Genomic DNA, 27,316 nt, shown 5'->3' on the forward strand with positions numbered 1-27,316 from the left:
GCTCTGAGTTGAAGACTATCTGTAATAGGTTCTAATAAGGTATCAATTTCTTTTTTTTTTTGAATTTCATTTTTTTCTTTCAATTTGATTTGATTTGATTTGATTAGTAGATGATGGATTGTCACAATTGCTGTGCCGACAAGCTGGCCATCATTATTTGTGAATAGTTTGCTAGTTTCTTCCCATGATCAGCTATTTCATTTACATTTCTGTGTGGTCTGGCAATACAACTACCAAATAAAACCCCCAAAATTAAAATCCTGGTTTAGCGTTTTTGACAGATGAATGACAACGTAGCTACATAATAAGAGAATGTTAAACAAGCCAGTGTTTATTTGAGTTTTAATCCCATCTTTATTACCTTATATATAAAACTCAAGGAAGCCAACATACCTAATCTTCCTTCCATCTATTTTCCCCACAACAACCACCCTGTGTGGGAATGGTCTGAGAAAGGTTGACCAGCCCAGGTTACCCAGCTGGCTTTCATTCCTAAAACGGGACTAGAACTCACCATCTCCTGGTTTCTACGCCAGCACCTTAACCACTGCACCACACTGATGAAGCCAATGCCAAAATATATGAGAAAATTGTTATGTGCAAATAACTACATTCACAACAAGCTGTAGAAAATGATTAGTGTAATATGCCAACACAACCCGTAACATGATATTCCCACAGCTTAAAGGCCCTCAAACCCCCTCTTACACTTAAAAATAATAATAATTAAGAGCCACACGTTATAAATCAAAACCGTAAACCCCAAAACAATATAAGCAAACGGGACCGATAATACTTATTCTCTCCTATTTAAATAAGGAGAAAATTAAAGTGGAATGCAAATCAAATTTAAAATATAAATCCATCTAAAGTGAAGATTAAAAAATAAAAAAGCTAGCACACTTCACTATGAATAAGGATGATCACATTAATAAATTACTGCTTCTCTAAAAGAAAGATTACAGATTAAATGCGCAGGATGAGAATTAACAGAAGACAGATACTGGGAGCAGTAGAGGCAGGAGAAAGAAGCTACTGTTGTCATCAGGCTTCTCTAGGCCAGCACTTGCATGCTTTCACTTCTTCCTGGGGCAGCAGCCAAGAGTCAATATCAAATTATAACCGATTTGCAAGATCAAGAAGGGAATCCAATTGCTCCCTGTGAAACATCCTAAGAATTATAGAATCAAGAAGATTATCTTCTCCAAGATCAGATAAAGGGTTCTAACACCCCCAAGGAGAAAATCCGACACTGGATTAAATCAGATATTCTTCCCGATTTCAAAAGGCTCAAAACGAGATGGACAGAGCAGGGCAAGAAATCCACTGGATTTAAAGGATCCAGTTGCCTTTCTCTCTTTCTAAATACATGCCATTTTTGGAATATATAGGCTAAATATGCATTACAAACAAAGATTACAGATGAAAAATACCTTTAGAAACACTGCATAATGCCAGGATGTTTGTATAATCCCAGCATGCTTCATTTTATAATCCCAGTGTGCTTCATTTTCCATGGCAAATGGCAAGGATTTCTCCTAACATCATATTCCCATATAAAAAATTACTTACAAGACTAATATTAATAAGGTTATATATTTTTATAAAAAAAATCTAAAATCAAGCAACAATCTGAATACCAAGGCAGTCATTTTTAAAACAGAAAAGAAGTCAAGAGAAATTATGTGACTTTTATTTCCAATGTCATTACAGCAGCCAAACCAGCTTTTGAAAGATTATGACAACACGGAGACATCAAATATTATGACACGCACATTAGATTTGTAGAAATTCGCTCACTTCATTTGCCGCTAGCAATTAAGAGTTTCTTTTGAAGAATCAGATAGTCTCTTTTTCTCTGCCAGAGAGAAAGAGAGAATGAGAAGTTTCAGATAGTTTCAAAATATTCATTTTAATGTGGCTTCCACGGGTACAGTTTTCACCGGCTTCTCTCCATGGTGTTACTACTATGGACCTTGCTGGCAGCATAAATATTGATTTAAAGCTAACTGCAATGATTTCTGTACTGGACTCCCACCACAACAAATGATATAAGTTAAATGCACACCTGCTTATCGCAACTCCATGGGAATTTGTACTGAGCGAAGATGTTCTAATGCTCAAGGTCAATGATTTTCAAAGTTGGCAACTTTTAAGATACGTGGAATTCCCAGAATTCCTCAGCTAGCAAATTGAAAAAACAATAGCCTAAAGATCATCCTTAAAATTCCTTTTGATTCCCCAGAGTAAGAATCCAGTTGTTTAGTTTTTCTTCATTCTGATTCTACCTAAAAAACAAATTCTTCCTTGACTAATTCTGTGAATCTCATTTGTTCTTCTTTCATGATAGTCTTGTTTGAAAATTTTCTTTTATTTTTAAACCATTCTTAAGGTTTACACTATAGGTTCTCTGTTTCCCACATCTAAGTAAAATTACTCTGTTTAACTACCGTGTTCCCCCAAAAATAAGACCCTGTCATATCTTTTTTGCCACCAAAAAAGGCACCAGGTCTTGTTTTGGGGGATGTCATCCACTGACTAACCTCACTTGCGCGTGTCGCCCCAGTCTCCATTTCACTGTCAGAGGCCTTCAGGAACTAGCTCTGGATCGATCTGGAGCTTTGTTATCAGCTACAAGGCCTTCAGGAAAGCCTTGCCAACCTTGCCGGCTGCAGAACAAATGGGCCGGTAAGACAGGTGTCGGGGTGTGCGAGGCCTGGCTACAACTGTCCAAAGGTAAATAGTAGGGCAGCTCCATCCCTCCATCCCCACCTTATCTTAATTTTTACCCGTCCACTCTGGAGTCTGGGATCTTAATTAGGGCTTATCTTTGCGGGGTAGGGCTTATATTGGGCGCACATGTAAAAATCAAGCTAGGACTTACTTTCAGGGTAGGTCGTATTTTCAGGGAAACAAGGTAGTTTTCCCCAATCAAGATCAAAAGTACCAAGATTTGAGGGACAGGAGAGGGAAGGAGGTTTGAATATCAAGTACAAGTAGTCCTTGGTTAGCAACTGTCTTGTTTAATGACTTTTGCTTCTCAACATTTAGCCATACTGGCCAGATCACAATTCTTTTGGCTCTCCTTCTCAATAGGCATTTATCTGAAAACAGCATCTGTGCACATGGACATCACCAGATGAAGCAGATAGAAATCAAACTGGCTATATGACTGCTAAAAAGAGGTGGTTACATCATCAAAAACCAACCAGGTGTTGACCGGAACAGAATATGAACTGCTCAAGTGCACATCCCAAGTTAAGCTAAAGAAAAAGGGGGGAAAAAGCCAACCGGTTCCACAATATGAATGTATACAGGTAAGTCCTTGACTCATGAGCCCAAAATTTCTGTTGCTAAGCGAATCAGTTGTTAAGTGAGTTTGCCCCATTTTACCTTTCTTGCCGTAGTGAATCACTGCATTGCTTCTTGTCCTGCCTTCAGGTACTTTTGAGAAGGGGCATTGGTTCTTACCTGATACGCTTCTTTTCGTAGAGCTGTAGAGAGTGTCCAGGTTGGGAGGAGCTCCAGTCTCGGCTCTCACAGGCTGAGCTTGAGATTGAGGAACGCCTCTCACCATCACGTGGTCCTCTGGGCGCTCCCCAGTTTTGCGAAGATGAGAAGGAAGGCCCTGTTCTCATCTTACTCAGAAAAAAATATTAGTTTGCTCGGTCGAACAGCAAGGTTTCCCACCAGACGGCCTATGGGTGGGGCTGGACACTCTCTACAGCTCTACAAAAGAAGCGTATCAGGTAAGAACCAACGCCCTTTTCCATAGAGCTGTTTGAGTGTCCAGGTTGGGACATACCAAAGCTTGGCTAGTCCTGCGGGCGGGCTCCCGTCTGGGATGGAACCTCTCCTGGAACCCCGATGACCCGCTGGAGGGCCCACCCGACAGGAGAACCCTCGGAGGTTGGAATGCCTCAACGAGAAGGCCTAATGAAGGAGATGGGGCTGTCTAGATGGTAGCCCTGTAGGTGACGCCGATAGAGGCTCACTGGGGCTGTGGGGCAAGGAGACCGCACTTCTAGTGGTGTAGACTATGGTACCCATGGAGAGGGCCTAGGCTTGGTAGAACTCAGGATGAGAGACGCAAGAGCCTGACTAAGAGAAGACTGCCATGTCCAAGTTCCAGCGGATGAGAAGCCACAAGGAAGACCCGGTCGAAAGAGAGAGAGGCCCTGGGGGAGAACCTCCTGGTGGGTTCCGGGGGAGGCTAGGTAAGAGCGGCCAGAACCTTGTTAGGGACCCGGGTCGTAAGGAGCCTGGGCGGGGGCAAGGATGGGAAGCTCCCTGAGGAAGACCTAGCCGGGGTTGAGGGGAGGAACCCTCAATGACCGGAGAGCCACCGTTGCGAGGATAGCAATATGACGCCCTGGGGTATTATGAGATAGACCCTTGTTGAGGACCCTCCTGAGAGAACTCTAGGTCAGAGTGATGGAGGGAGGCGTGTAGGGGCCCTAGAATCCAAGGGCTGAGGGGACCCGGCAATGGACTACCTCCATGACCGGGAGAGGAGGAAGGGCCCCTCCGCTAGGATCAGGGTGGCCTGGAGAGCCAAATTGCATAGACGTAGAGTGTTCCCGAACTGTGGCCTGTCCTGGTGGGGGCCAGGTTCGGTTCCGCCCAACGGCGAGGCGGTCGGCCTCGCTCGGGAGCCTAGCTGGCCGAGGGCCGCCTCGGCTGGGAATAAGGGTTGTAGTGAGGACCAGAGCGAGAGATCCGCGTACCTGGATTATGAGGCTGTGGAAGACCGGGAGCACAAAGAGGAACCCCAGCTAACATGGGATGGGGGTAGATGTGTTGCCGGCCAGTTGCCCTGGGGCAAGATGAGGAGGGCAAGAGTGCTCCAGGCTAGGAGCCTGCGTCCGGGTGCCGTATGGCCTGCCGGGTGCCTTGGTATAGAGAGGTAATGCAGTTATGAGGATTAGGCTTCCCCAACGGTTTGGGCAAGGCTGAGAGAAAAAGGTTTTGCAGGGGTTAAGTGTCAGAGTAGAGACTGACTAGGCGAGAAGCCTAAAGAGGATTGGCTTTCTTGCTCTCCTTCTTCTCGTTTTTATACTTTTTTTTTTTTAGGGGGCAGCCACCTGGGGCGACTGCATTATCGGGAACGACGGAACGAACCTCTCCGGATCCCGGGAGGGCTTCCTGGAAGAGGTACCTCTGGACCTGTCTGGTTCGATCGGTCGGGAGGCCTGTAGGGAGACGATTGGTAGTACCTGGGGAAGGAGGAGGAACGGGAAGAACCTTGGCGAGAAGAGGGAGAGGAACCTCTGAAGTCAGACCTCCTAGAAAGAGAAGGGAGATACTTGCGTTTGTTACGGGTCTCGGCCAGGAATGGGTCGAGAACCGGTCCAAATAGCTTCCCCCAGAGATGGGGGCTGATGCTAGCTTAGCCTTGTTTTTTACGTCCGCCTGCCAGTGGCGGAGCCAGAGTAGGCGACGGGCAGTGACCTGGGACGAAATGGCCCTGGTGGAGAATTTTGCAGCCTGGAAGGTGGCGTCTGCCGAGAACTCGGCCACGGCCAGGATCTTAGCGATGTCCTGGTGCGCTCTGAGATTAGCTGCGGGAACATGCTGCTTGAGCTGCTGGAGCCACTTGATGGAAGATCTAATGAAAAAGGACGCGGCAGTGGAAGCCCTGACTGCCCAGGCGTCAGAGAGGTGAGTGCGGCGCAGGGCCAGTTCAGCTGGTTTGTCCTCGGGCTGGAGAGCCTCGAGTGACTCGCAAACGAAGGGGGGGGGAGCAGCGCTCGAAGCGCTGGATTTTCCCCTGAAGAAACGTTGTAAGCGAATTCCCCTTAAAAGAGAAGACTCCCTAGGGAGTTCCAACCTCAATTTCCTGCGCTGGCTGATAGAAGAGTCCAAATTGAATCAAAAAAACACTGAGGTGCTGAACGACCAGGAGCAAAAGGAAAAACAGCCTGACTGCCACGAGGCTGAGCAAAAAACTGGGGAGCGCCCAGAGGACCACGTGATGGTGAGAGGCGTTCCTCAATCTCAAGCTCAGCCTGTGAGAGCCGAGACTGGAGCTCCTCCCAACCTGGACACTCGAAACAGCTCTATGGAAAATAGCTGGACTCCCTCTTCTTTGTGGCAGCCCCTTAGATATTGGAAGACTGCTATCATATCCCCCCAGTCCTTCTTTTCATCAAACTAAACAAACTCAATTCTAGCAACTGTTCTTTATATGTTTTAGCTTCCGGTCCCCTAATCATCTCTGCTGCTCTTCTCTGCACTCTTTCTAGATCTAAATCTGAAAAACGGTGCCATGGCTACAACATTAGAAGAGGTCAACGTATAGTGCAATACGATAAAAAGGAGACTTTATAGCTGAGTGGTGGCAAACCAGAGCCCTCTCTGTGGGCACGCGCACCGTCGTCCCAGCTCAGCTCCACTATGTATGCGCCCACTCCTCCTGCTGGCCAGCTGGTCTTTGGGTCATTGCCACGCATGCGCAGGGCTAGGGCAGCCTCATGATTCCGTGCAGGCCAGATTAATGGCTTCAGTGAGCCACATTCAGCCTGCGGGCTGTAGTTTGAGGACCCCTGGTGTAGGAAGTTATAGGGAGCATACACCACCCCCTTAAAAAAAAACTAGGACAGTGCTAGAAAAACACCAAAAAAATAAAAACAGTTTTCTCCCAAAAGACTGCCTTGCATTTTGGGTATGTGCATGCGCTTGCTTTGGGCACTCGGTGCCCAAAATGTTCGCCTGTTATAACCTGTTATAGGTCATACAAACTATCCTACAGTATCCTTAAGTTCAGGGACATGTTGGCTCAGTGGCTAAGACGCTGAGCTTGTCAATCAGAAAGGTCGGCAGTTCAGCAGTTCGAATCCCTAGTGCCGCATAATGGAGTGAGCTCCCGTTACTCGTCCCAGCTTCTTCCAACCTAACAGTTCAAAATCATGTAAAAATGCAAGTAGAAAATTAGGGACCCTTTTGGTGGGAAGGTAACAGCATTCCGTGCACCTTTGGCATTTAGTCATGCTGGCCACATAACCATGGAGACATCTTCAGACAGCACTGGCTCTTCGGCTTTGTAACAGAGATGAGCACTGCCCCCTAAAGTTGGAAATGACTAGCACGTATGTCCAAGGGAAACCTTTACCTTTTACCTTTACCTATGCTTAAGTTCACTGGCTAGCAAATTAACTCTTAGTGTCCACCAGTGAAGGTTACAACCCTACATAGAAAGAGATGCCAGTTGGCCAAGTTGGCTTTAGATAAAGCTGAGGAAACAGCATGGCTGAGGCACGCTGGTTAAAATGAGAAGACAAATAAAAACCAAAAGGAAATTGCTATGCTTTTCATTGTACAAAAAGGCTTTTGATTGTGTTGGCCATGCCAAATTACTTGAAGAATGTTCTTTTCATTTTCCTTATGCAAAACCTATTTACAGGTCAGGAAGCCACAGTATGGACACAGTATAGTGAAAGAGACGGACAAAGGGGTGAGACCAGGCTGTGTACTAAATCTATACACTGAATATATATTGAGGAAACAGAATCAGCAAAAAGTGAACGTGGTTTTAAAATTGGAGGAAAAAACATTAATAACCTGCACTTTCACTAAGTGGCTCTGGGATCTAATCTGGCAACGGTTTGAGTCGTTGTGTATCAGAAAAGAGCATTTAAGCTACACATAAAAATATCCTTAAACCCCCCTAAAAAAAAGTTTTTCAATACAAGATTGTCCTTTAAATCAGGGAATCTCTAAAGTTGGAAACTTTTAAGTCATGTGGACTTCAGCTCCCAGAATTCCTCAGCTAGGCATGCTGGGAGTTGAAGTCCACAAGTCCTACCGTTGCCAAGCCTGGAGATCCATGATTTAAAATCAAGGGGTACAAATACAAAATGTTCTTACCTAAAACAAAATCAAGAAATGTGCAGCTGTTCTGTGGGTTTCCTACAGTGCTTGATCTCCCCGAATTCAGTGTGTTTCCATACTTCTGAGGGTTTACTTCTCACTGCCCATGTCTTCCTTCTATCTTTCCACCCCTTTCCATGTATCTTTCCCCCTCAGGGCTGCACTGCTAAGCAAAGTTTTTCTTATCTTACACATCTTATCTGAGCAGCTAGTTTTTTTAAAAAAAAAAATTCCTTTGTTTATTGAATATATTGTGACATCAGAAAGTGCTGAGCTGCTGAAGGACACAGAGGCCTGTGAAGTGGGCTTTTAACTGGAGCTGCTCTTTGGTCACCAATCCTGGCTTGAGAGAACTGTTATATTATTCCATGCAGATCAGGAACTGGTGGCGGCGCAGTGGCTTAATGGTTAAAGTGCTGGGCGTGTCAGATGGAAAGTCGGCAGCCCAGGTTCGAGACCCCGAATGTTACACAACAGGGGCGAGCTCCCGTCCTCACCTCAGCTCCTGCCAACCTAGCCGTTCGAAAGCATACAAATGCAAGTAGATAAATAGGTACCACTTTGTGGGGGAAGGTAATGGCTCTCTGTGATGTCATGCTGGCCAGATGGCCGCAGAAATGTTTTCAGACAGTGCCTCGAAACAATGATATGCGCTACCTCCTGGAGCAGGAGTGTCAAAGTTGATTTCATTGAGGGCCGCATCAGGTTGCGGGGCCAAGGAGCAGAGTCAGAGTGGGCGTGGCCAGATGGATGTCACTCATGACAGGGGTGCCTGTGATGGCCTGGGCACTCTGCCAGTGGGCTCCTGAGTTCTGTTTTCCACTGTGACAGCCTCCTGCAACCCTCTGCCAGCAAAAATGGAGCTTGGGAGGGCTGCACCCATTTTCCCTGGCATAGGCACCGCAGGCCAGTCCTTTGCTGTTTCCAGTGTGGCCCGCAGTAACTTCCAGATCTAAGCCTGGGGTGCTTCCAGATCTAAGCCCCTCCCCTGGTCAGATCCAGCCCGCAGGCCTTGAGTTTGACTCCCCTGTCCTAGAGTCACCAACATCTAGCGGAGTAAAATCCGCAGGGACTCCTTTACCTTTTACTTTACCAGGTCAAGAGAGAGCAAACCACAGGGTTTATGAGTTTCATGCCTCTCCTTCAGCCCTCTGCTTTCAGCGCTCAATCAAAGGCTGTGGCTTATGGATGGCTGAGCTAGGAAGAAAGCTAGCAAAGATGGACGTTTAATAATAAATTCTCCAAAGCATCTGAAGACAAGAGAAGCAGCAACGGATGGGCTAACCAAGGAGAGAGAATCTCCCCCACTTCAAGCAGGTTGTACAGAAGTTGGCAAAATCCCATGTATTGAGGGAAGGGCATGATAGAATTGTAACACTGTATCTTTCTTTTATGAGACTGTAAGAGAAGATGGGTTGAATTACCATTTTGACAGTTCTGAAAAGGAGATACAGTGGAGACTCGGGTCGCGACTGTAATCCGTTCCAGGATTTTGGCCACAACTCGATTTGGTTGTGACCGAACGCATGATTCTCTGTGTATGCATGGGAACAAAAACCCCAAGAATGGCGCTGAAGGGGAAACTGTGGCGTGGAAAAGGAATCTTTCTATGTGATTTTGTTCACCCGATTTTAGAATTGTGACCCGATTCAAAATTGGGGTGGATTTTTTGTTCACCACCTGATTTGGTCACAAACAGGAGCAATTCGTGACCTGAGGTTCCACTGTATGGTAAATACTAAAACCGTGATGGCGAACCTATGGGACATGTGCTGGAAGTAGCATGCAGAGCCACTTCTGCCGGCATGGGACAGTTCACCCAGAAGAGCCCCACTGCGCATGCACCCGACAGTTGATTGTCGGGTATCTGGCACGCATGCACGGGGGGCAAGGGTACGCAGGAGGTGCATGCATGCGCAGGGGCGTGGGGGGGGCAGCGCACAATGCCTTCTGGGAGCTGGCAGGCGAGCGAGTGCAAGCACACAATTTTTGGCACAGAAGCTGAAAAAGGTTAGCCACCACTGTACTAAAAGGACTTTGGGTAACCCTTGATTTACAATCACAAATGAGCCCCACATTTCTGTTGTTAAGCGAGACATTTGTCAAGTGAGTTTTGAGACCTTTCTTGCCTCAGTTGTTTAGTGAGTCCCTGCTGTGGATAAGTTAGTCACCCGGTCATAAAGTGAAACTATAAATAAAAACCAACACAAACCACACTGCAGCAATTAACAAGACAGGGCAGGATAAGGAATTGAAGACGTCAAAAGATAATGAAATACAGAGACTTGGGAAGATGCAAGAACTCAGGTAAGATTTGACAAACCAGAATAATTTCACGCTTTGCTTCCAGCAACTTTGCTGTGCACAGTTTGCCCTTATAAAGTCTTCCCAGATGCAGCCCATTAAGGGAATCAGGGCCCTTTCCTCCCCCGTAAACCACACAACTCATGTTGGTCCCATCTGTTCCTACATGCCCCAGGATGAAGATGGGGTGGGCTGGGTCTTCCTCTGAATCCCAACAGGCCTGTGTCCTTCTACAGTTTCCTCAAAACCCACCAGAGCCACACTCCCACTCTCTGTCAGCAGTTCCATCTATCCCTCGGAAACAGATTCCAACAGAGGCATGAGAACTGTTTTTACCTATACTGCGAAGGCTTCAAGAAGGACAGTGTATAATAAAACCGTTCCGAAGCTTTTAATGTACACCAAAGGCCTTACAAGGTAGCTGCAGGGAATAAAGAAGACAAATTGCATTTTAAAACTAGGCAGAGATTCTACCTTTGAGGCGAATCTGAACAAAATGCAAATTAAATGCTCTCCCTGGGAGAAAAGGAACTGCTGCTGAGAAGAACCAGTCAATCCACCTACCAAATAGGATGACTCATCGAGGAACAATAAAGAGACATAGGCAGTCGGGAGAATAGCAAGGCTGGCAGGCAGAACCTCCTTATCACAGTGACGGTGACACACAGAGAAGAGCTTGAGAGCTAGCACCATGAAGGGATTTGATTGACTCCCTGGCAGCCATGTCATTTAATGCAAGAGAGGGAGAAGGACCGTGGAGAATTCTCAGTCATCCAGGTCTCAAAAGTGCTTTTTCAAAAGGCAGCCGGATAGTTTTCTCCTTGAGGAAGAAGGACAAAGCATCTTGTTTGTCATCCAACAAGTTTCTTCAGTTGTCAGAAAAGTTCATCGGAAAGAGAGTGTTTTTGCTGAGTTGGACATGGATTACAAGCACTATGTATCTCCAAAAATAAGAGTCTGTGTTATATTTTTTGCCCCCCAAAAAGGCACCAGGTCTTATTTTCGGGTGATGTTATCCACTAACCTCACTTGTCTGCATCACCCTGGGCCTCCTTTTTGCTGTCAAGAGGCCTTCAGCAACTTCTTCTGCCACTGGCAAGGCTTTCCTGAAGATCTCTGCAGCCAATAACAGAGCTCTGGATCAATCCAGAGCTTTGTTATCAGAGGCCTTCAGGAAAGCCTTGTCAGCCTTGCCAGCTGCAGAAGAAATGGGCCGGCAAGGGAGGTGTCAGGGTGTGTGAGGCCTGGCTACAACTGTCCAAAGGTAAATAGTAGGGCAGCCCCACCCCCCCTTCCTACCTTAGCTTAATTTTTACCAGTCTATTCTGGAATGGGCGGGATCTTAATTAGGGCTTATTTGGGGGCAATTGTAAAAAAATCAAGCTAGGACTTACTTTCAGGGTAGGTCATATTTTCAAGGAAACAGGGTAGTCTTGGTACCACAATGGAGCCCAAAATTTTTGTTAAGTGAGACAGTTGTTCAATGAATCTTGCCCCCTTTTACGACCTTTCCTACCAAAGTTGTTCAGTGAATCACTGCAGTGGATAAGTTAGTAAACCAGTGGTTAAGTGAATCTGGCTTCCCCGTTGTGTTTGCTTGTGAGAAGGTCACAAAAAGGGGATCACATGACCTTGGGACACAGCGAGAGTCGTAAGCACGGACCAGTTGCCAAGCTTCTGAATTTTGATCACGTGATCATGGGGATGCTGTAAAGTTTGGGACGGTGAAAAACAGGTCATGTGTCACATTTTTCAGCCCTGTTGTAACTTTGAATGGTCACTAAATGAACTGTTGTAAGTTGAGGACTACCTGTACAAAGCCCCTTTGTGTAGCAAAGTGTTGTGGCCTGCCAGTGGCCAGCAATGCTGGTAGCAGACTCGAACAGTGAGGAACATGGGCCAGTCCTGGAGTCTGTGGAAGGTTCTGACGAGGGCTCTGCGTCAAAAGCAGAGATGGGGCCAGAGCCGCCTGACAGTTATCAGTTGCCTTCGGAGTTGGGTATCAGTGGGGAAAAGAACAGCTGGAGCCTTTTCCCAGTGTGCACATGTGCAGAGCTGCCAAGTGAAGGGAACAGTTAAGGAACAAGGGTTGACTCGAGAGTAAAACCACAGGTGGACGGTGAATGGTCCCTCCCATAGGGAATAAAGAGGAGTGAAAGGGGAGTGGTGTTTGCAGAAGACAAATAGTTCATTAGGGTGAAGATCTGTTCATGACTTCTTACCAAGTAATTTCTGCTACAGCATGGCGTTTGGAAGATATTGGGAGTGGCAACTCTCCAAAAGGTCTGTAGTTGTGAAATCTCTTGAAAGACTGTTGGCTGGGACTTTGCTGGAGAGGAATTCACTTTATACTAAATAAAAGGGGTTTTATTGGGATGAGGAATCAGTTTCATGCTTTTGGGAAGCCTAGATCAGAACACAAAGGAGAGATATCCTTGTGGACTTGAGGTAGGCCTTAATCTTTAGGGCAGTTGGCTTAATCAACCACTAGCTCTTAAGATGTCCAACTTTGGCAACTTTAAGACTGTGGACTCCAATTCCCAGAATTCCTCAGCCAGCCACTTAATTCTGGGAATTGGAGTCTGCAAGTTGGTGGACTTCAGCTCCCAGAATTCCCCATCAAAATCAATGGGGAAGCTGGATTAGCTTAACAACCGGGTTACGAACTTATCAACTGCTGTGAATTCTGTTAACAACTCTGGCAAGAAAGAGCTTAAGATGGGGCAAAATGTCTCACTTAACAAGAGATTTTTTGGGCTCTGCGGTCATGTCAGACCTGTAGATAAAATAAAGTAAAATATTTTTTTTTTTTAAAAATGCAAGCTAAGTCTTTGTAGGAAGCCCAAAAGAGGCAACCGTTGAACCTATTTTATATTAAAAGATGCTTTATGGGTTCCGCTTCTAGACGCTTAGTTTGGCCTCAGAGAAATAGGACACTCAAAAGAGGCTGCGAAAGGAAGTGGAAGATAAGAGCATGCATGCCGCAGATGAAGATGCTTGCTTATGAAAGGGTCTCTCGAGGAGCAAGCCTACTTAAACATGAATTGTGTGAACGAAAAGGCTAAAAGCTTTCAAAAGAAGCCGTCTGAACTTGCAGAACAGCACGGAAGGTCACAGAAATTCAAAAGCCGGAAGCACTGCTCTCCAGCTTGAGAGGGGGAGAAGGTACAGCATGCTCTAGAAACCACCAACACTGTTAGACTTGGAGTGATGGAAACTAAAACCTCAGAAGGGAACCGGTTATCTACTGACGTTTATTGATAGCTTCTCCCAGATCGGGAAAAGGCGGGGGGAGAGAATCAATGCTAGAAAAAAATTTCAGAATGCAGTTAGGAGATCCAGCTATGCGGTTGGCAGAAAAACTGGGTTTTTGTGTTCCGAAAGTGAAAGAAACTTGATACCAAATGATGTAACATGAGAGAGGGAAGAGGAAGAGGAGGAGGAAGGGAGGGAGAGGGGGAAGGGAGAGAAGAGAGGAGAGGAGGAGGGGAAAGGGAAGGGAAGGGGGGGAAGAGGGGGAGGAAGGAAGGGGGGGAGAGGAGGAGGAAGAAGAAGAGGGGAGAGGAGGAGGAGAGGAGGGAGGAGAAAGGGGAAGAGGAGAGAAGAGAGGAGGAGGGGAGAGGAGGGGGAAGAGGCGGAGGAGGAAGAGGGGACAGGAGGAGGAGAGAAGAGAAAGAAGGGAGGAGAGAGAAGGAGGAGAGGAGAGGAGGAAGGGAGGAGGAAGGGGAGGGGAGGAGGTGGGAAAGAGGGGAGGAGAAAAGGAGAAGAGAAGAAGGAGAGGAGGAACGGAGGAGGAGAGATATTGAGTAGCAGACAAAATTCCATGAACCTAGAGCAGAATGAAATAGCAGATTTCTTCTTCCATGTCTAGATCAAACTTTAAACTGCCAGAATGAAGCCACCTTCTTGGCTTTGTCGTAGGCAAAAAAATTATTATCAGTACATGTTTCTCATAGTAGCCAACATACCAGCAGAACGGCTGGGCTTTGACAAGTGGTTGTTCAGAAGGCTGCAGGAGGCCGTCGTGGCTGAAATCGGGGTACGGGAGGGAGCTCCATTTTCGCTGGCAGAGGCATCACTGACCGGTGCTTTGCTGTTTCCGGGCCGGCCCCGTGGGCCGGATCTAAGTACCCCACAGCCCGGATCTGGCCCGTGGGCCTTGAGTTTGACAACCCTGGAGTAAGAGCTTCCACTTGAGCATACCAAGTAGTATCAGGGAGGTCAGATCTTTCAGCCATATCCTCCTCTGTTATTCCTTGCTCGATGAGCTCCTTCTTCCATCTTTTAATTCAATTTTGTTCTTGTGTACCCTCAAGAATATTTGTTCTTGCCATAAAGCTGCTCCTAGATCTGAGTCTGTGGACTTGAGGCACTATGACCCTTCGGAGATCCAATGGCAGACAGACGACGCATATTCTGAGGCGATAAGGAGCTTGCAGCTACCTTTAGTACTATTCCAATAGAATAACAGACTTGGAAGGGACCTTGGAGGTCTTCTAGTCCACCCCCCTGCCTAGGCAGGAAACCTTACACCGGGAGTCTCTAATCTTGGTAACTTTAAGACTTGTGGACTTCAACTCCCAGAATCCCTCAGCCAGCAAAGCTTCATTGTTCTAACTGTCAGGAAATTTCTCCTTCGTTCTAAGTTGCTTCTCTCCTTGATTAGTTTCCACCCATTGCTTCTTGTGCTGCCTACAGGTGTTCTGGAAAATAAGTTGACTCCCTCTTCTTTGTGGCGACCCCTGAGATATTGGAACACTACACCGCCCCCAGGTTTTTGCCAAGCACCTGAATATTAATCACGGGGATGCTGCATCGGTTTATCAATGTGAAAAATCAGCATGACTTTTCCAGTGCCATTGTAACTTGGAATGGTCACTAAATGTACTATTGCAGGGGTGTCAAACTCCAGGCCCAGGGGCCAGATCCGGCCCTCAGGGTGCTTAGATCTGGCCCCTGGGCCCGTCCTGGAAAAAGCAAAGCAAAAGCCTCTGCCAGCAAAAAGGGAGCTTGGGCAGTGGTAGGATTCAAAAATGTTTACTACCGGTTCTGTGGGCATGGCTTGGTAGGCGTGGCTTAGTGGGCGTGGCAGGGGAAGGTTACTGCAAAATCCCCATTCCCTCCCCAGTCCACTAACCTGCTTTCCAGCTCCGTTCTCCTGGGCAGGGCAACAAAACAAGACCCAGCCGATCAGCTGGGACTCAATGGGAGGCAGAGAAGAGACGGGGGCGGAGCCAGTCAAAGGTGGGATTGGCCGGTTCTCCGAATGACTCAAAATTTCCACTACCGGTTCTCCAGAACTGGTCAGAGCCTGCTGAATTACCACTTCTGAGCTTGGAAGAGGGCAGAGGGCTGCAGGAGGCCGTCATGGCCAAAAACAGAGCCTCGGTGAGTGACATTGAGCTAGCCACGCCTACCCTGGCCATGCCCCCTTGACCCTAAAGTCAAACACAACCCTGACTTGGCCCTCAATGAAATCAAATTTAACACCCCTATACTATTGTAAGTCGAGGTTCACCTGTACATTGAGAGGATACATTTGTCATTTTAGCCATCGTGATGTCATTTTTACGATCAGCTATCTATAAAAACACATTTGAATTTATATTTCAAAAGCTTCCTTCATACATTACCAAGGTTTTGTCTAGCTAGCTTTATTCACTGTATTTTAATTTCATTTTCACTTAATTTTCAAGTTAACATGTTGCCACCTATTGGTTCACTCTGATAACTGATGTCGAAAAAAGGACCTTATAATACAGATCAGTGATGGCAAACCTTTTTGTTATCATGTGCTAAAAGGGTGCGTGCATGCGCACATGCGTGCCTGCACCCATAATGCAATGTACACGTGACCCCCCCACACGCTGCCCCCGCCCGTTTGCGTGCGGGGGCCCTCACGCGATCCCATGTGCATGAGGCTGTCCCGCACTCCCCCCACCCCCTGCGCATGTGCCCTGGCCCCGCGTATGCATGGCAGATACCTGAAAATCAGCTGGCTGGCGGGAGGCGCGCACACATGCGCAATGGAACTTCCGGCATGTGTGCCATTTCCAGCACACGTGCCATAGGTTCGCCATCACGGATATAGGTACTCCTTGAGTTACGAATGTAATGGAGCCTGCCGATGACATTTGTAACCCAAGGATTCATAGGAGTGAATCGCGTAACTCGACTGTGATCACTCCCTCCTTTTGCCCACGCATTCGCTAATTGAACGTGCAATTCGTTAAGTGCACATGAGGTATTTCAGGGTGAGGAAAGGCCACGGGGGGAGCTAGTGATGTAACAGGCCACCTGCTTAAGACTACCCAAGGTCTCCCACGACCCACAGATACTTCATGCAATTGCTTCCTACCCCCTCTCCATCCTGCCATGCCAGGCTCAATTGTGGTCGTAAGTTGAGGAATACCTGTCTTTTAATTATATATATTTTATATTTTACACTGTATAGTATGCCTTATTTTAATTGTGATGTTTCTGACACAAATAAACAAACTGCCCAAACCCCAAGTAGTTTTATTTCCTCTTCTCTGGAATTACCTACCGTCCAGAAGTACATAAAACAAGCTTTGATTTGAGACCATCAAAACCAAACTACAGCACACAAGCATAACATAGCTTAGCTTGCCAAAGACATGAAAAAGAGAGAGGAAAGGGCAGCCTTGAGATTTCACCAATGGTTGCACAGCATGAAAGAATCAGAACATTTTGTCCTGCTTGTTTTTATGCGTTGCTCTGAATTTTACTGAAGCCTCTATTTCTCTCTCAAAAAAAGAATTATTTCAAAAGTGCTTTATAGTTATCAATGAAAGTAAGAACCTCTTTCATTCTGAACACCAAAACAAAACCTCCCCCCTTTACAAAGTTACAATGGAAAAAGCTTGAGCGATTCATGTTTCAGGAAAACAAAACTTAAAACATTTCAAAAAGTGGGTGATTTATTTATCTCTCTCAACATTAATTTGTTCATCCTAATTTCAGAAAAATTGGCCAAGGGGATATCAGTCCTATCAGTGTTTTGTTATACATATCCAAGTTTAAACACTTTGCAAGCAATGTTGAAAATATATTCTTGTTGTTTGTTTTCCTTGATCGATACAGAAAAGTTAAATAAAAAATAATTCCCTTAAGTCAAAATTTTGTATTGGTTGGGAGATATACAGCACTCAAAACCAATGAATACAACAGTCCTATCAATGGGGTTTGTTACAGATATCCAAGTTTAAACATTTTGCAAGCCATGTTGAAAATATATTCTTATTTCTGTTTGTTTTCCTTGATCGTTATGGAAAAGTTCAATAAAAAATAACCACCGTAAGTCAAATTTTTGTATTGATTGGGAGATATACAGCACTCGAAACCAATGAATACAACAACCATACTTATGGTCACAAAATTAAATATTAGGACAGAAAAACCTCTTAGGGCAATTCCTTATGACAAAATACTTGAAATAATGTGGAATGAAACATGCTTAGGTAAAATTCCATGCTTGGATCACTCACTCATATGTGTATTTAGCAGCCATAGCTAAATATCTGAAATATGTTAGCCGCATCAGTTTGCAAAATACCAATTTTAAAAAAATTAATGCATTGATTGTATCTTTCTGAAGCCTCCAGTTATTATAGTAAACAATTGGTGGAGCACACATAAATGAGGTAATGACATTTTATTAATGCAACTATTCATACTGACCACTTCCTTTTTTTGGGAAACCACAAAAGGAAGGCAGCTTTTCCACTGCCAGCACAAAAACAATTTAGCTGGCCAACTGAGAATTAAACTAGTAATTTTAATTAATGGTATATAATGATATCAGACTATATATACATAATTTGATATCATGCAGCAACAAGCAGCAACGCTGTCCCAGTTTCCAGTGAGGCAAGCTTTTCTAACTTCTATTGACCAATGGCAATTCTGTTTCAGCTTGTTTAAGCTCACATTATTCTGCTTATCAAATTTAGGCAGCATTCCAGAATTTGGCACTGAATGGCAAAGAACAACACAACTTATGAATCTAAAGAATTGATCATTACTTGTGGGGTCCTTGGTGCTCTCTGAGCTTGGTTGTTTTCTTGCAGACGTTTCATTAACCAAGTAGGTAACCTCATCAGTGCTAGGAAGGAGGGAGGTTTGCAGAGGGAAGGAGGAGAAGGAAGAGGAGAGTGGAGAGGGAGGAGGACTATGGAGGTCCTTGGTGCTCTCTGAGCTTGGTTGTTTTCTTGTAGATGTTTCATTACCCAACTAGACAACATTATCAGACAACCAAGCAGAGAGGACTGTTCAACCCTGAGTTACAAACACAGGTAGACTTACATTCGTTTAGTGACCATTCCAAGTTACAACAGCAAAACAGTGACTTATGACCATCTAAAAAAAGATAACGGTAAAGGTTCCCTTCGTATATACATGCTAGTTGTTTCCGGATCTAGGGGATGGTGCTCATCTCCGTTACAAAGCTGAAGAGCCAGCGCTGTCCAAAGACATCTCCATGGTCATGTGGCCGGCATGACTAAATGCTGAAGGCGCACGGAACGCTGTTCCCTTCCCACCAAAGTGGTTCTTATTTTTCTATTTGCATTTTTACATGCTTTCGATCTGTTAGGTTGGCAGAAGCTGGGACAAGGAATGGGAGCTGACTCCATTACACGATGCTAGGGATTTGAACCGCCGAACTGCCGACCTTTCTGATCAATAAGCTCAGCGTCTTAGCCACTGAGCCACCGTGTCCTTGTTTATGACCATCTATGCTGTTCTAGTCTATTCTCTATTCTATCTCTATTCTATTCCTATTCTATCTCTACTCTGTTCTGTTATAGACTATTCCATTCCATTCTGTATTCTATCCCATCCTACCCTACCCTACCGCTACCCCATCCCTACCCTATTCTGGTTTGAACTATACAATTCCAAGGTACCTTTTACGCCTTAAGTTCTATACAGTACAATAATTCTAAATCCTTCCCCATAACATTTAATTTCTAGCTTTGTTTTAGTGAAATATATGTGGATTCAGAGCCCTGGAGGGAAAGCTTACACCCACACCCTTCTTTTCTGTGGCACAATCTCCCAGGATTTTGTTGGTACCTGTTGGTCAGAAAAGCAGGAGTTAACTCATCAGTGTGGTCCTGTCCGTATATTTAGGCCAAGTCAGATGACGAATTGTATTGTTTTGCGTTTTAAATAAATTGTATATATTTTGTTGGGGAATTGAGCATTCCAATATGCTGTTTTGTTAACCATTTCAGACTTGCACTAAAAGATTGTTGAAGCGGTCATATAGCAAAAAGCTTTTTAGATTCTTGATTGGGTCATCAAAATTCTGGCTTGTAGCCAGAAATTTACACAAGAAATATCTATCTAGCAGCTGATGAAAAAGAAAAGTGAAAAGGACCATTCATATATAGCACAGTGCAGCAAGAGATGTAATCAGGTTAGGCTGTTCAATTGAGTGTGACTCCAAAAATAAAATATCTGAACAAAGTGCAGACTGGAAAACAAAATCCTTCTTTAAATGAAAACTCAATTTACTTCCAGGGAAACATATCCGGTTTCAGATAATTTAGCTTCTTGGAGTTGAAAAGAAATAAGAACTGCCAAGGTGCAATTCAGAAAATAATATATTATTCAGTTTTAGGATTACCCAAACAAGATTCATTTTTCCAACTCAACTTCCCAACTGTAACATACAGTATAAGGCAGAATTGCAAAACAAAAAACAATAAACGGCTGCCAAGCCTGACACACAGCCTGAGGATGGCAGGGATTCTGAGATTCTGCCGAAATGTCGCTATATTTTTAAAAGCACAAATATTAAGACGTGGGAAAATACCCGAAGAAACTTAAATACCATACATACACACGCACACATACACACACACAGTATATTAAACCATCTGTGAAGACCCAGATGGGGCAATATGCTGACTCTGTAAAAACCGCTTAGAGAGGGCTGTACAGCACTATAAAGCAATATTTAAGTCCAAGTGCTATTCTATCGCTATTTAATAATATGCAAAAGTCAGCTAGATTTGTAACAGGTTACTTTATAATCAAACAGCAAAATATCAAACAAAAGACAGGAAAAGAGGGTCATTTTTTTAAAAAAAGAAAGACGCTAGAATGTTATTAGACCGAATACCAGCAATCATTTGGACAGAAATACATCATCCTGCAGGAATTGCCAGTTAAACTTCAAAGTTTCCTTATCAGAACTGAACAAGATTGAGTGGCTCTCTTAGATATCAAACATTCTTCTGTGCAGGGCAAAAATGCTCGTATGAAAATGAGAGAAGAGAAAAATCTAGGAAAAATCTACCATTAAAGAGCTGCAATCCAGGTCAAGGGCTCGCTATCTCTAGAAAGATTCTTTTAACTAGCTTGGGAGAAAAAAATCGGGCCGACAGGTCATAATTATTCAAGACCATGGTATATCTCCAGCAGGAAATAAACATCTTAGGCAGGATTAACCGCCTCCAAGAATTATCTGAGCTGCCTAATTTGAACCAGTGTTTTTACTTGGAAGGTGATCCCACCAGCTTCAACAAAGGGAAGGTTGAGTTCCAAGTGAAAAACAGCATCAGGTCTTTGTAAAGCTGCCCAGAGTCACAAAGGGTGAGTTGGGCGGCTGTATAAATCATAAGAAATTGGATGGAGTTGTTTCCAATGCTTTTTTTTCTCCCCCTTTACAGGTAGTCCTTGACTTACAATGGTTCGCTTAGGGACCATTCAAAGTTACGGCACCGGATAAAGGGACTTACAACCGTTTTTCACACTTACAACTGTGGCAGCACGCCCAGGGTCAGGGGCTCGGGAACTGACTCACACTTATGACAGCTGCAGTGTCCCATTGATTCCCTTTTTCAACCTTCTGACAAAAGTCAGTGGCAAATCCAGATTCATTTAACCAAACTGCAGAGATTCACTTAACAAATGTGGCACGAAGAGTCGTAAAATGAGACAAAATTCACCTACAGAAACGCTGGGCTCAATTGAGGTCTACCTGTAATAATACAGCTGAAGTTTCATCACTTTGGACTAAATAATGTCACTGAGTTAGGGACAAACATGTTGCTACTGGAGCTAGCAAACTGGATTATAGCATTGGAAATGCTTAAATGTGATTTTTTTCCCTTCATCGGTTAACTATTGGGGTGAAACTATATAACTAATGACTTGCTCAGCATACATACAATTTATTTATCTGGCAGGTATAAGGACAGCTGAAAGTTCTTGTTGAAAAAGACCTGTTTTTGTTTTCAAATAATTAATGTCAATTTTTCATTCCTTACAAAATCTTGCTGAGGCTCATCTGAAGGCTGACTTGGAACAATGACAAACAGCTGCATCCACACAATGAGAAAAATGGATATGGATTTATCGCTCAGTATGAAGGATGAAACTCACTTCTGGACAGTATTAACACAGAGCTGAATGTATAGAGAAAAGAAACAAGCACTGGTTCATTTTAAGATGGGAGGAGACCTCTAAAAGTAGCATATCTTACCTGCATATGGTAATTGTCAAGGAACTTAAGAATTTGACTAAGTAAACAGGGATGACAATTATAGTCATCAATTTGTCCCAATTATTTTTCCTGGATATTAAATCAAGGGCCACCTTCAAATCAATGAAGGCAGTTAACAACACACGAATGGCTTAAATATTTTTCATGAGCTTATGTGGCCTTATGCATTGAACATTGTCTTGGTGTAGCCAATGTGAAAATTTCCCCTAGGCTGGAAGAATAATCACGGATAATCCTCAAGTGTAAAGCAAACAAAGTATTAAACCTTACTCCTAGATTTTATGTACTTTGTGGGTATGTCCGTGTGGTTTAATTCCTTACAGTAGGAAACTAGGCTGCTGTTTTCCTCTCCGTTTATTTTATTTTTATTTCCCAATATGCCCAGGTATCCCATGGCAATTTCATATCCAATACTAACCAAGCCTGAGACAGCTTAGATAAGGCTAGATAAGGTGCTGTACATAAAGATAAGTATGAAAACCAAATTTTCCACTAGAAAACAGGAAGTGATTCAATTTCTAATCCAGGTGATAATCCAGGGAGGGGGGAAATATCAAATCAGAACCTTGTCAGCAATAACTTTTCCTCTTGTGTTTTTATCCAGATGAACTATTTGGTTGCCAGTTCTAAACCGGCTGGATTCCTTTTAGCATTTTTAGAAACAGCAGAAGACATGGCAGCTCTCAAGCCTGTCATTACAGCCAGATCTGACTTACTATAAGGATTGATCACACATGAGGGAACAGCCTTAACTTCTGAAGTACGATGCTCTTGGTCACTATTAAAATCTGGATATTAAAATCTGGAGTCAAAAGAACTTTGCCAATTGCCAAATGAGTTTTCCGAAAAATACAATCTAATTTATCATAGATACATTTCTGTTTCTTGAGATGCGTTCTTACTGAGTAAAACCACTTTTGGCTTCTTAGGATTTTCACATTGTTTATCTTTATGGTGTCCCTGCCAGACATTAATTCAATCAATCAATCAATCAATCAATCAATCAATCATAACTAGACAGTGTCGAGACACTGAAGTGATGAACTGAACTTCAAAAAAAAGTGACTAAACAACATGGAAGACAACACAAAAGGACAATACTAAATCCAAAAGCCAAGGTATTTAATAAAAGTCCAAAGCCACCAGCACAATTTCCCTAAAAACACCCAGGAAATAGCCTGTAGCGTAGTTCTGGCTGAAATTGAAAAATGTTTGATTTAGCAGCTACATTGCTACAATTTGCAGCAAAGGCTCCTGTCACCCAATGCTTCTCTGTAGGCAGAGAAAGAACCCTGAAAACTAATATAACAAGGGGGGTGGGGGGGAATTAGCTTGAGTCCTTTATCCTAAGGAGGAACTAGCAATGCATATTATATAATGTCACCTAAATCATTAAAATGATACAACCCTTCAGGGACAACCAGATCCCTGGCAGCGATGCCAAAAAATTTCTATATCAAAGCTACCTTGTGATTGAAGCATCTTAAAACGGGAGTATCATATACTTGGAAAATCCAATCTATATTGGGAAACAAAGCATTAAATTAAGCAGACCACAAGGCATCTTTTAAAAAAAGTGCACTAAATCTTCCCAATTGAGGAGGAGGAGGAGGAGGAGGAGGAGGAGGAGGAGGAGGAGGAGAAGAAGAAGAAGAAGAAGAAGAAGAAGAAGAAGAAGAAGAAGAAGAAGAAGAAGAAGAAGAAGAAGAAGAAGAAGAAGAAGAACTACTTTATTGTCATTGTACAAGTACAATGAAACTGTGGATGCACCCAGCAACTATTTGCAATACAATAAAACCAAAGCACTTAAAGATGAAAATAAGAAAAATAGAGTAAATAAATAAAAATAGAAAGATGCACAACTCAAAACTGGGGCTTCCTTTCACCTAGTCAGTTATCAACAATTTTCTTTGACAAGCACTCTTGCATGAAGCAAGCCAGGGCCATTCACATCAACATTTGGATGCAAGATTTTTGGGGAAGCATCAGATCACCAGATCTTGTTGGCTCCCATTCATTTCCCCTCCCTCAAAATTCAACCCCAGGCTATATTGGGGCAGCTTTATAGGCCAAAATAAGGAAGGTGTTTGTTGGAATCCCTCCGAGAAGGAAGATTAAATGCTTAGGGCATAAAAATCAGTGTCAGGAATAGCAGAAAAGGCTGGAGGAGTTATCCAGCGCTATTCACACATGCACATCAAAGATATCTTTGCAACGAAATGCAGCAATAAAAACAGATGCCAGGAGGAAAGAAAAAATAAAAGACGACCCTGTGGGTCAAGAAATGTCAGCACCCAAGCTGGACTCCTGCAAAAACCCAGAAGGAAGGCAGATGCACCCCGTTTTCCAACTGTCACAAAACGAGGCTTGAACACGGAAAAACGAACAGCATTCCCAAAGACACGGAACAAAAACGTCCCATAGAAAGAGGGTGAGATCCTGAAAGGTGATGGATGAAGATAAGTTTCTTGCGTGCAAAATGCAAATGCACCGAAGAGACACCCCCCCACTTCCTCCATTCACCTAGGGACAAACCTGGCACAACGCAACAACACAAGCACACCGGTCCATACTCACTTTTTGTGATGCGGTGGGTGCTTCTCCTTCCTGCCGGGAGCTGCGGGGTGCTTGGGGCGGCGCCTCCGGGCCTGCAAGGCCAGCACTGCCGGACGTTAAAAGGGAGGAGAAGAAAAAGAAAAGAAACCAAAATACAAATTATTGGAGGCAGGTAGCACGCGGGCGCCCGCTTGACGATGCAAGGGATGTCCCCCGTTTCCCCCCCCCCCCCTCGCGCGACTAGTCTAGAGCCTCCGCCCGGCGACCCGAATCTCTCCGGGGACCGGAGGGACCCTTCGCCGGCCCTCCCCAGCCGTACCTTTCCGGGAGCTCATCACTCTCCGGCCACCTCGCCTGGCCCGGAGCCACACGCGCAGCTCCCTCCAGCTCCTCCCCGCCGACTCAGGCCGCCAACGCCGGGCGCCAACTCCAGAAGGGACACCGGGGCCGCCTCACGCCCAGCCGCGCCTGCGCGGTTGCGCCGCCCCGAGAGAGGCGGAGCCGGAGGGAAGGTCGCTAGGTAACCGGAGGGGCCGAGCCTCAGGGAGCCACGCCTTTCCTTCTACTATCTCCTCCCCCCTCCACACGGAGGCTCAGGCGGGGTGACGTCACCCTCGGAGGCAGGTTTGCCGGTCCATCCAGTGTTTGCATCTTTTTTTGGGGGGGGGGAGGACGGAATTCTCTGTGCATTGATTACTCAGAATACAGCTGGAAAGGAAGTCTTGGAAGTCTTCTAGTCCAGCCCACCCTTGCAAAAAAGAGCAGGGAGGGAAATTAAACAGCCACAGGAAACCCTTGTTTTATAACAGCTCATTTAGTGACAGTTTGAAGTTACAGAGGCACTGAAAAAGTGACTTCTGACCGTTTTTCACATTTTATGACCCTTTCAGCATCCCCCAGGGTCACATCCTTGGCAACTGGCTCATATTTATGACGGTTGCTACCTCCCAGGGTCCAGAGATCCCCTTTTGTGACCTTCCGACAAGCAAACTTAATGGGACAGCCTGATTCACTTAACAACTAAGTTACTAACTTAAAAACTGCAGTGATTCACTTAACAACGATGGCAAGAAAAGGTCCCAAAATGGGATAAAGCTCACTTGGCAACTGTCTCACTTAGCAGCAAAACCCTTGGGCTCAACTATGGTCGTAAGTTGAGGACTACTGGTATTATCCTTCCTTTCTTGTGTATGCTTTTTCCAGGTCAGTTAAATATGAATTATTTTGTGATTGTTGAATGATTGATTGAATTATTCATTGCAGATTAAGGTTAGGGAGTTTCCCACTAGGGACTTCGAAAAGATCTTGGAAAGAAAGATAACGCTCATATTGTTTTTAGATTTTTATCTTACCTTTATTACTTTATAAGCAAATCAAGACAGCAAATATACCTAATACTCATTCCTCTTCCTATTTTCCCCTCAACAACCACCCTGTGAGCTGAATTGGATTGCGACAGGACTGGCCCAGGGTCAATGTAACAGCTATTTATGACAGTTTTGCCAAAAACCAACATTTATTTCTGGTTTTTTGGCAAAATCAGCCTATAATGAACAATGTTTGCTTAGTGACTATAACAATTGTCACAAAACAAACCAGATTGGTTACCTTGTGACCTGCTTTTCAATCTTTTCACTGGCCATTACATAGAACTGCTAATTGTCTTCACTCTGCCAGCTGCAAATAGATAGATAGATAGATAGATAGATAGATGATAGATAGATAGATAGATAGATAGATAGATAGATAGATAGATAGATAGATAGATAGATAGATAGATAGATGGTATTCACGGGTACTTACATGTATGGTATTCAGCTTTGTTCGGGTATTTTCCCACGTCATTGTAGTTGTGCTTTTAAAGTTGTAGCAACGTTTTGGCAGAATCTCATCTGCCATCATCAGGCTTCCAGTTGTGTCCGACACAACCAGAGTACGTAAGTACCCGTGAAAACTTAACAAAACACACATATATATATATATGATTTCCCAACACCCTGATATTTTAATACAGTTAGAAGAGTCTGATCTTCATTGCATTTCAGATGAAGAACCCAAAGAAAATGAAAAGGCTGGTTAATTGTATGTGATTCATATGGAAATTGTGAGGTCCCTGGTGCTCTCGGAGCTTGGTGGCTTTCGTGCAGACATTTCATTACCCAACTGAGTAATATCATCAGTGCTAAAGGTGGGTGAGGTTGCTCTCTGTTTATGTAAAAGAGGCTAACCTGTCAGTGTTGACGGATGTGTTCTTGGTGGTTCCATTATTAGATTGTTTTTACTGTTTGTTTGTCTGTGTTGATAGTTCCTTGATTGGAGTATTGTTTACTTCTTGATTATTGGTCTAGTGTTAATCTTAATTTTAATCTATTCTCATCTGGGTGTTAACTGCTAGCAAGAAGGTGTTTTTGTCTATTTCCTTTTTGGCTTTTTGATTTTGAACTTTGATGATCATATTATTTTCCTATTGCAGTGGAAATTAGGATGCATGGCAAATTCTCTAAACTCAAGTGTTTCTGACTTTGTTTCTAACTAAATCTTGATTGCTTTTGTGGCTAAATTTAAGTGTGTAAGCTTAGATGCTGATTGTTTCTTTGTACACAGAAGCAACATTTAACTCTTAATGCTTACCGTTCCTTTTCCAAATTCCTCTTTAAAACCTCCTGTTTTGGAAGTACCCACAACTTCTGAAGGCAAGTTGTTCCACAAATTGATTGTTGTGTCAGGAAATTTCTCCTAGAAAGTGCCAGAAAGAGGAACCAAGATGATGAGGGGATGATTGGAGACTAAAACATATGAAGAACAGTTGCAGGAACTGGGCCTGGCTAATCTAGTGAAGAGAAGGACCAGGGGAGACAGGAGAGCAGTCTTCCAATATTTGAGGGGCTGCCACAGAGAGGAGGGGGTTCAATCTGTTTTCTAAAGCACCTGAGGGCCAGACAAGGAATAATGTATGGAAACTGATCAAGGAGAGATTCAACCTGGAAATGAGAAATTTTCTGACAGTGAGAACAATCAACCAATGGAACAGAAGTTGCCTTCAGAAGTTGT

The 27,316-nt window shown here is 44.2% G+C and overlaps 2 protein-coding genes across 8 annotated transcripts in view; one reads left to right on the forward strand and one right to left on the reverse strand.

Annotated features, from left to right (window-relative positions):
• Positions 1-24,742, reverse strand: part of SRPK2 (SRSF protein kinase 2) — a 120,831-nt gene extending 96,089 nt beyond the window's left edge. For all 6 annotated transcript variants that reach the window (XM_026701563.2, XM_026701573.2, XM_026701545.2 and 3 more), the window contains exons 1-2: positions 24,585-24,742; positions 24,287-24,371 (exon numbers count right to left, since the gene is read on the reverse strand). In XM_026701563.2, coding sequence (XP_026557348.1) covers positions 24,287-24,371; positions 24,585-24,600 — 101 coding nt within the window. In that variant the 5' untranslated portion in view covers positions 24,601-24,742. The remainder of the gene's footprint in view (positions 1-24,286; positions 24,372-24,584) is intronic.
• Positions 24,743-24,956: 214 nt separating this feature from the next.
• The window catches only part of PUS7 (pseudouridine synthase 7), a 32,852-nt gene continuing 30,492 nt past the window's right edge, over positions 24,957-27,316 (forward strand). Inside the window, exons 1-2 of one of the 2 annotated variants that reach the window (XM_087935546.1) lie at positions 24,957-25,414; positions 26,311-26,453. The gene's annotated coding sequence lies outside the window, so the exon portion shown is untranslated. Of the gene's footprint in view, positions 25,415-26,310; positions 26,454-27,316 lie in introns of those variants that run through there. The other variant, XM_087935544.1, reaches the window with a different exon arrangement.

Source organism: Pseudonaja textilis, chromosome 5 (assembly GCF_049901715.1).
Source record: "Pseudonaja textilis isolate UNSWEBS1 chromosome 5, rPseTex1.2, whole genome shotgun sequence".
In the NCBI taxonomy this organism is placed as follows: Eukaryota; Metazoa; Chordata; class Lepidosauria; order Squamata; family Elapidae; genus Pseudonaja; species Pseudonaja textilis.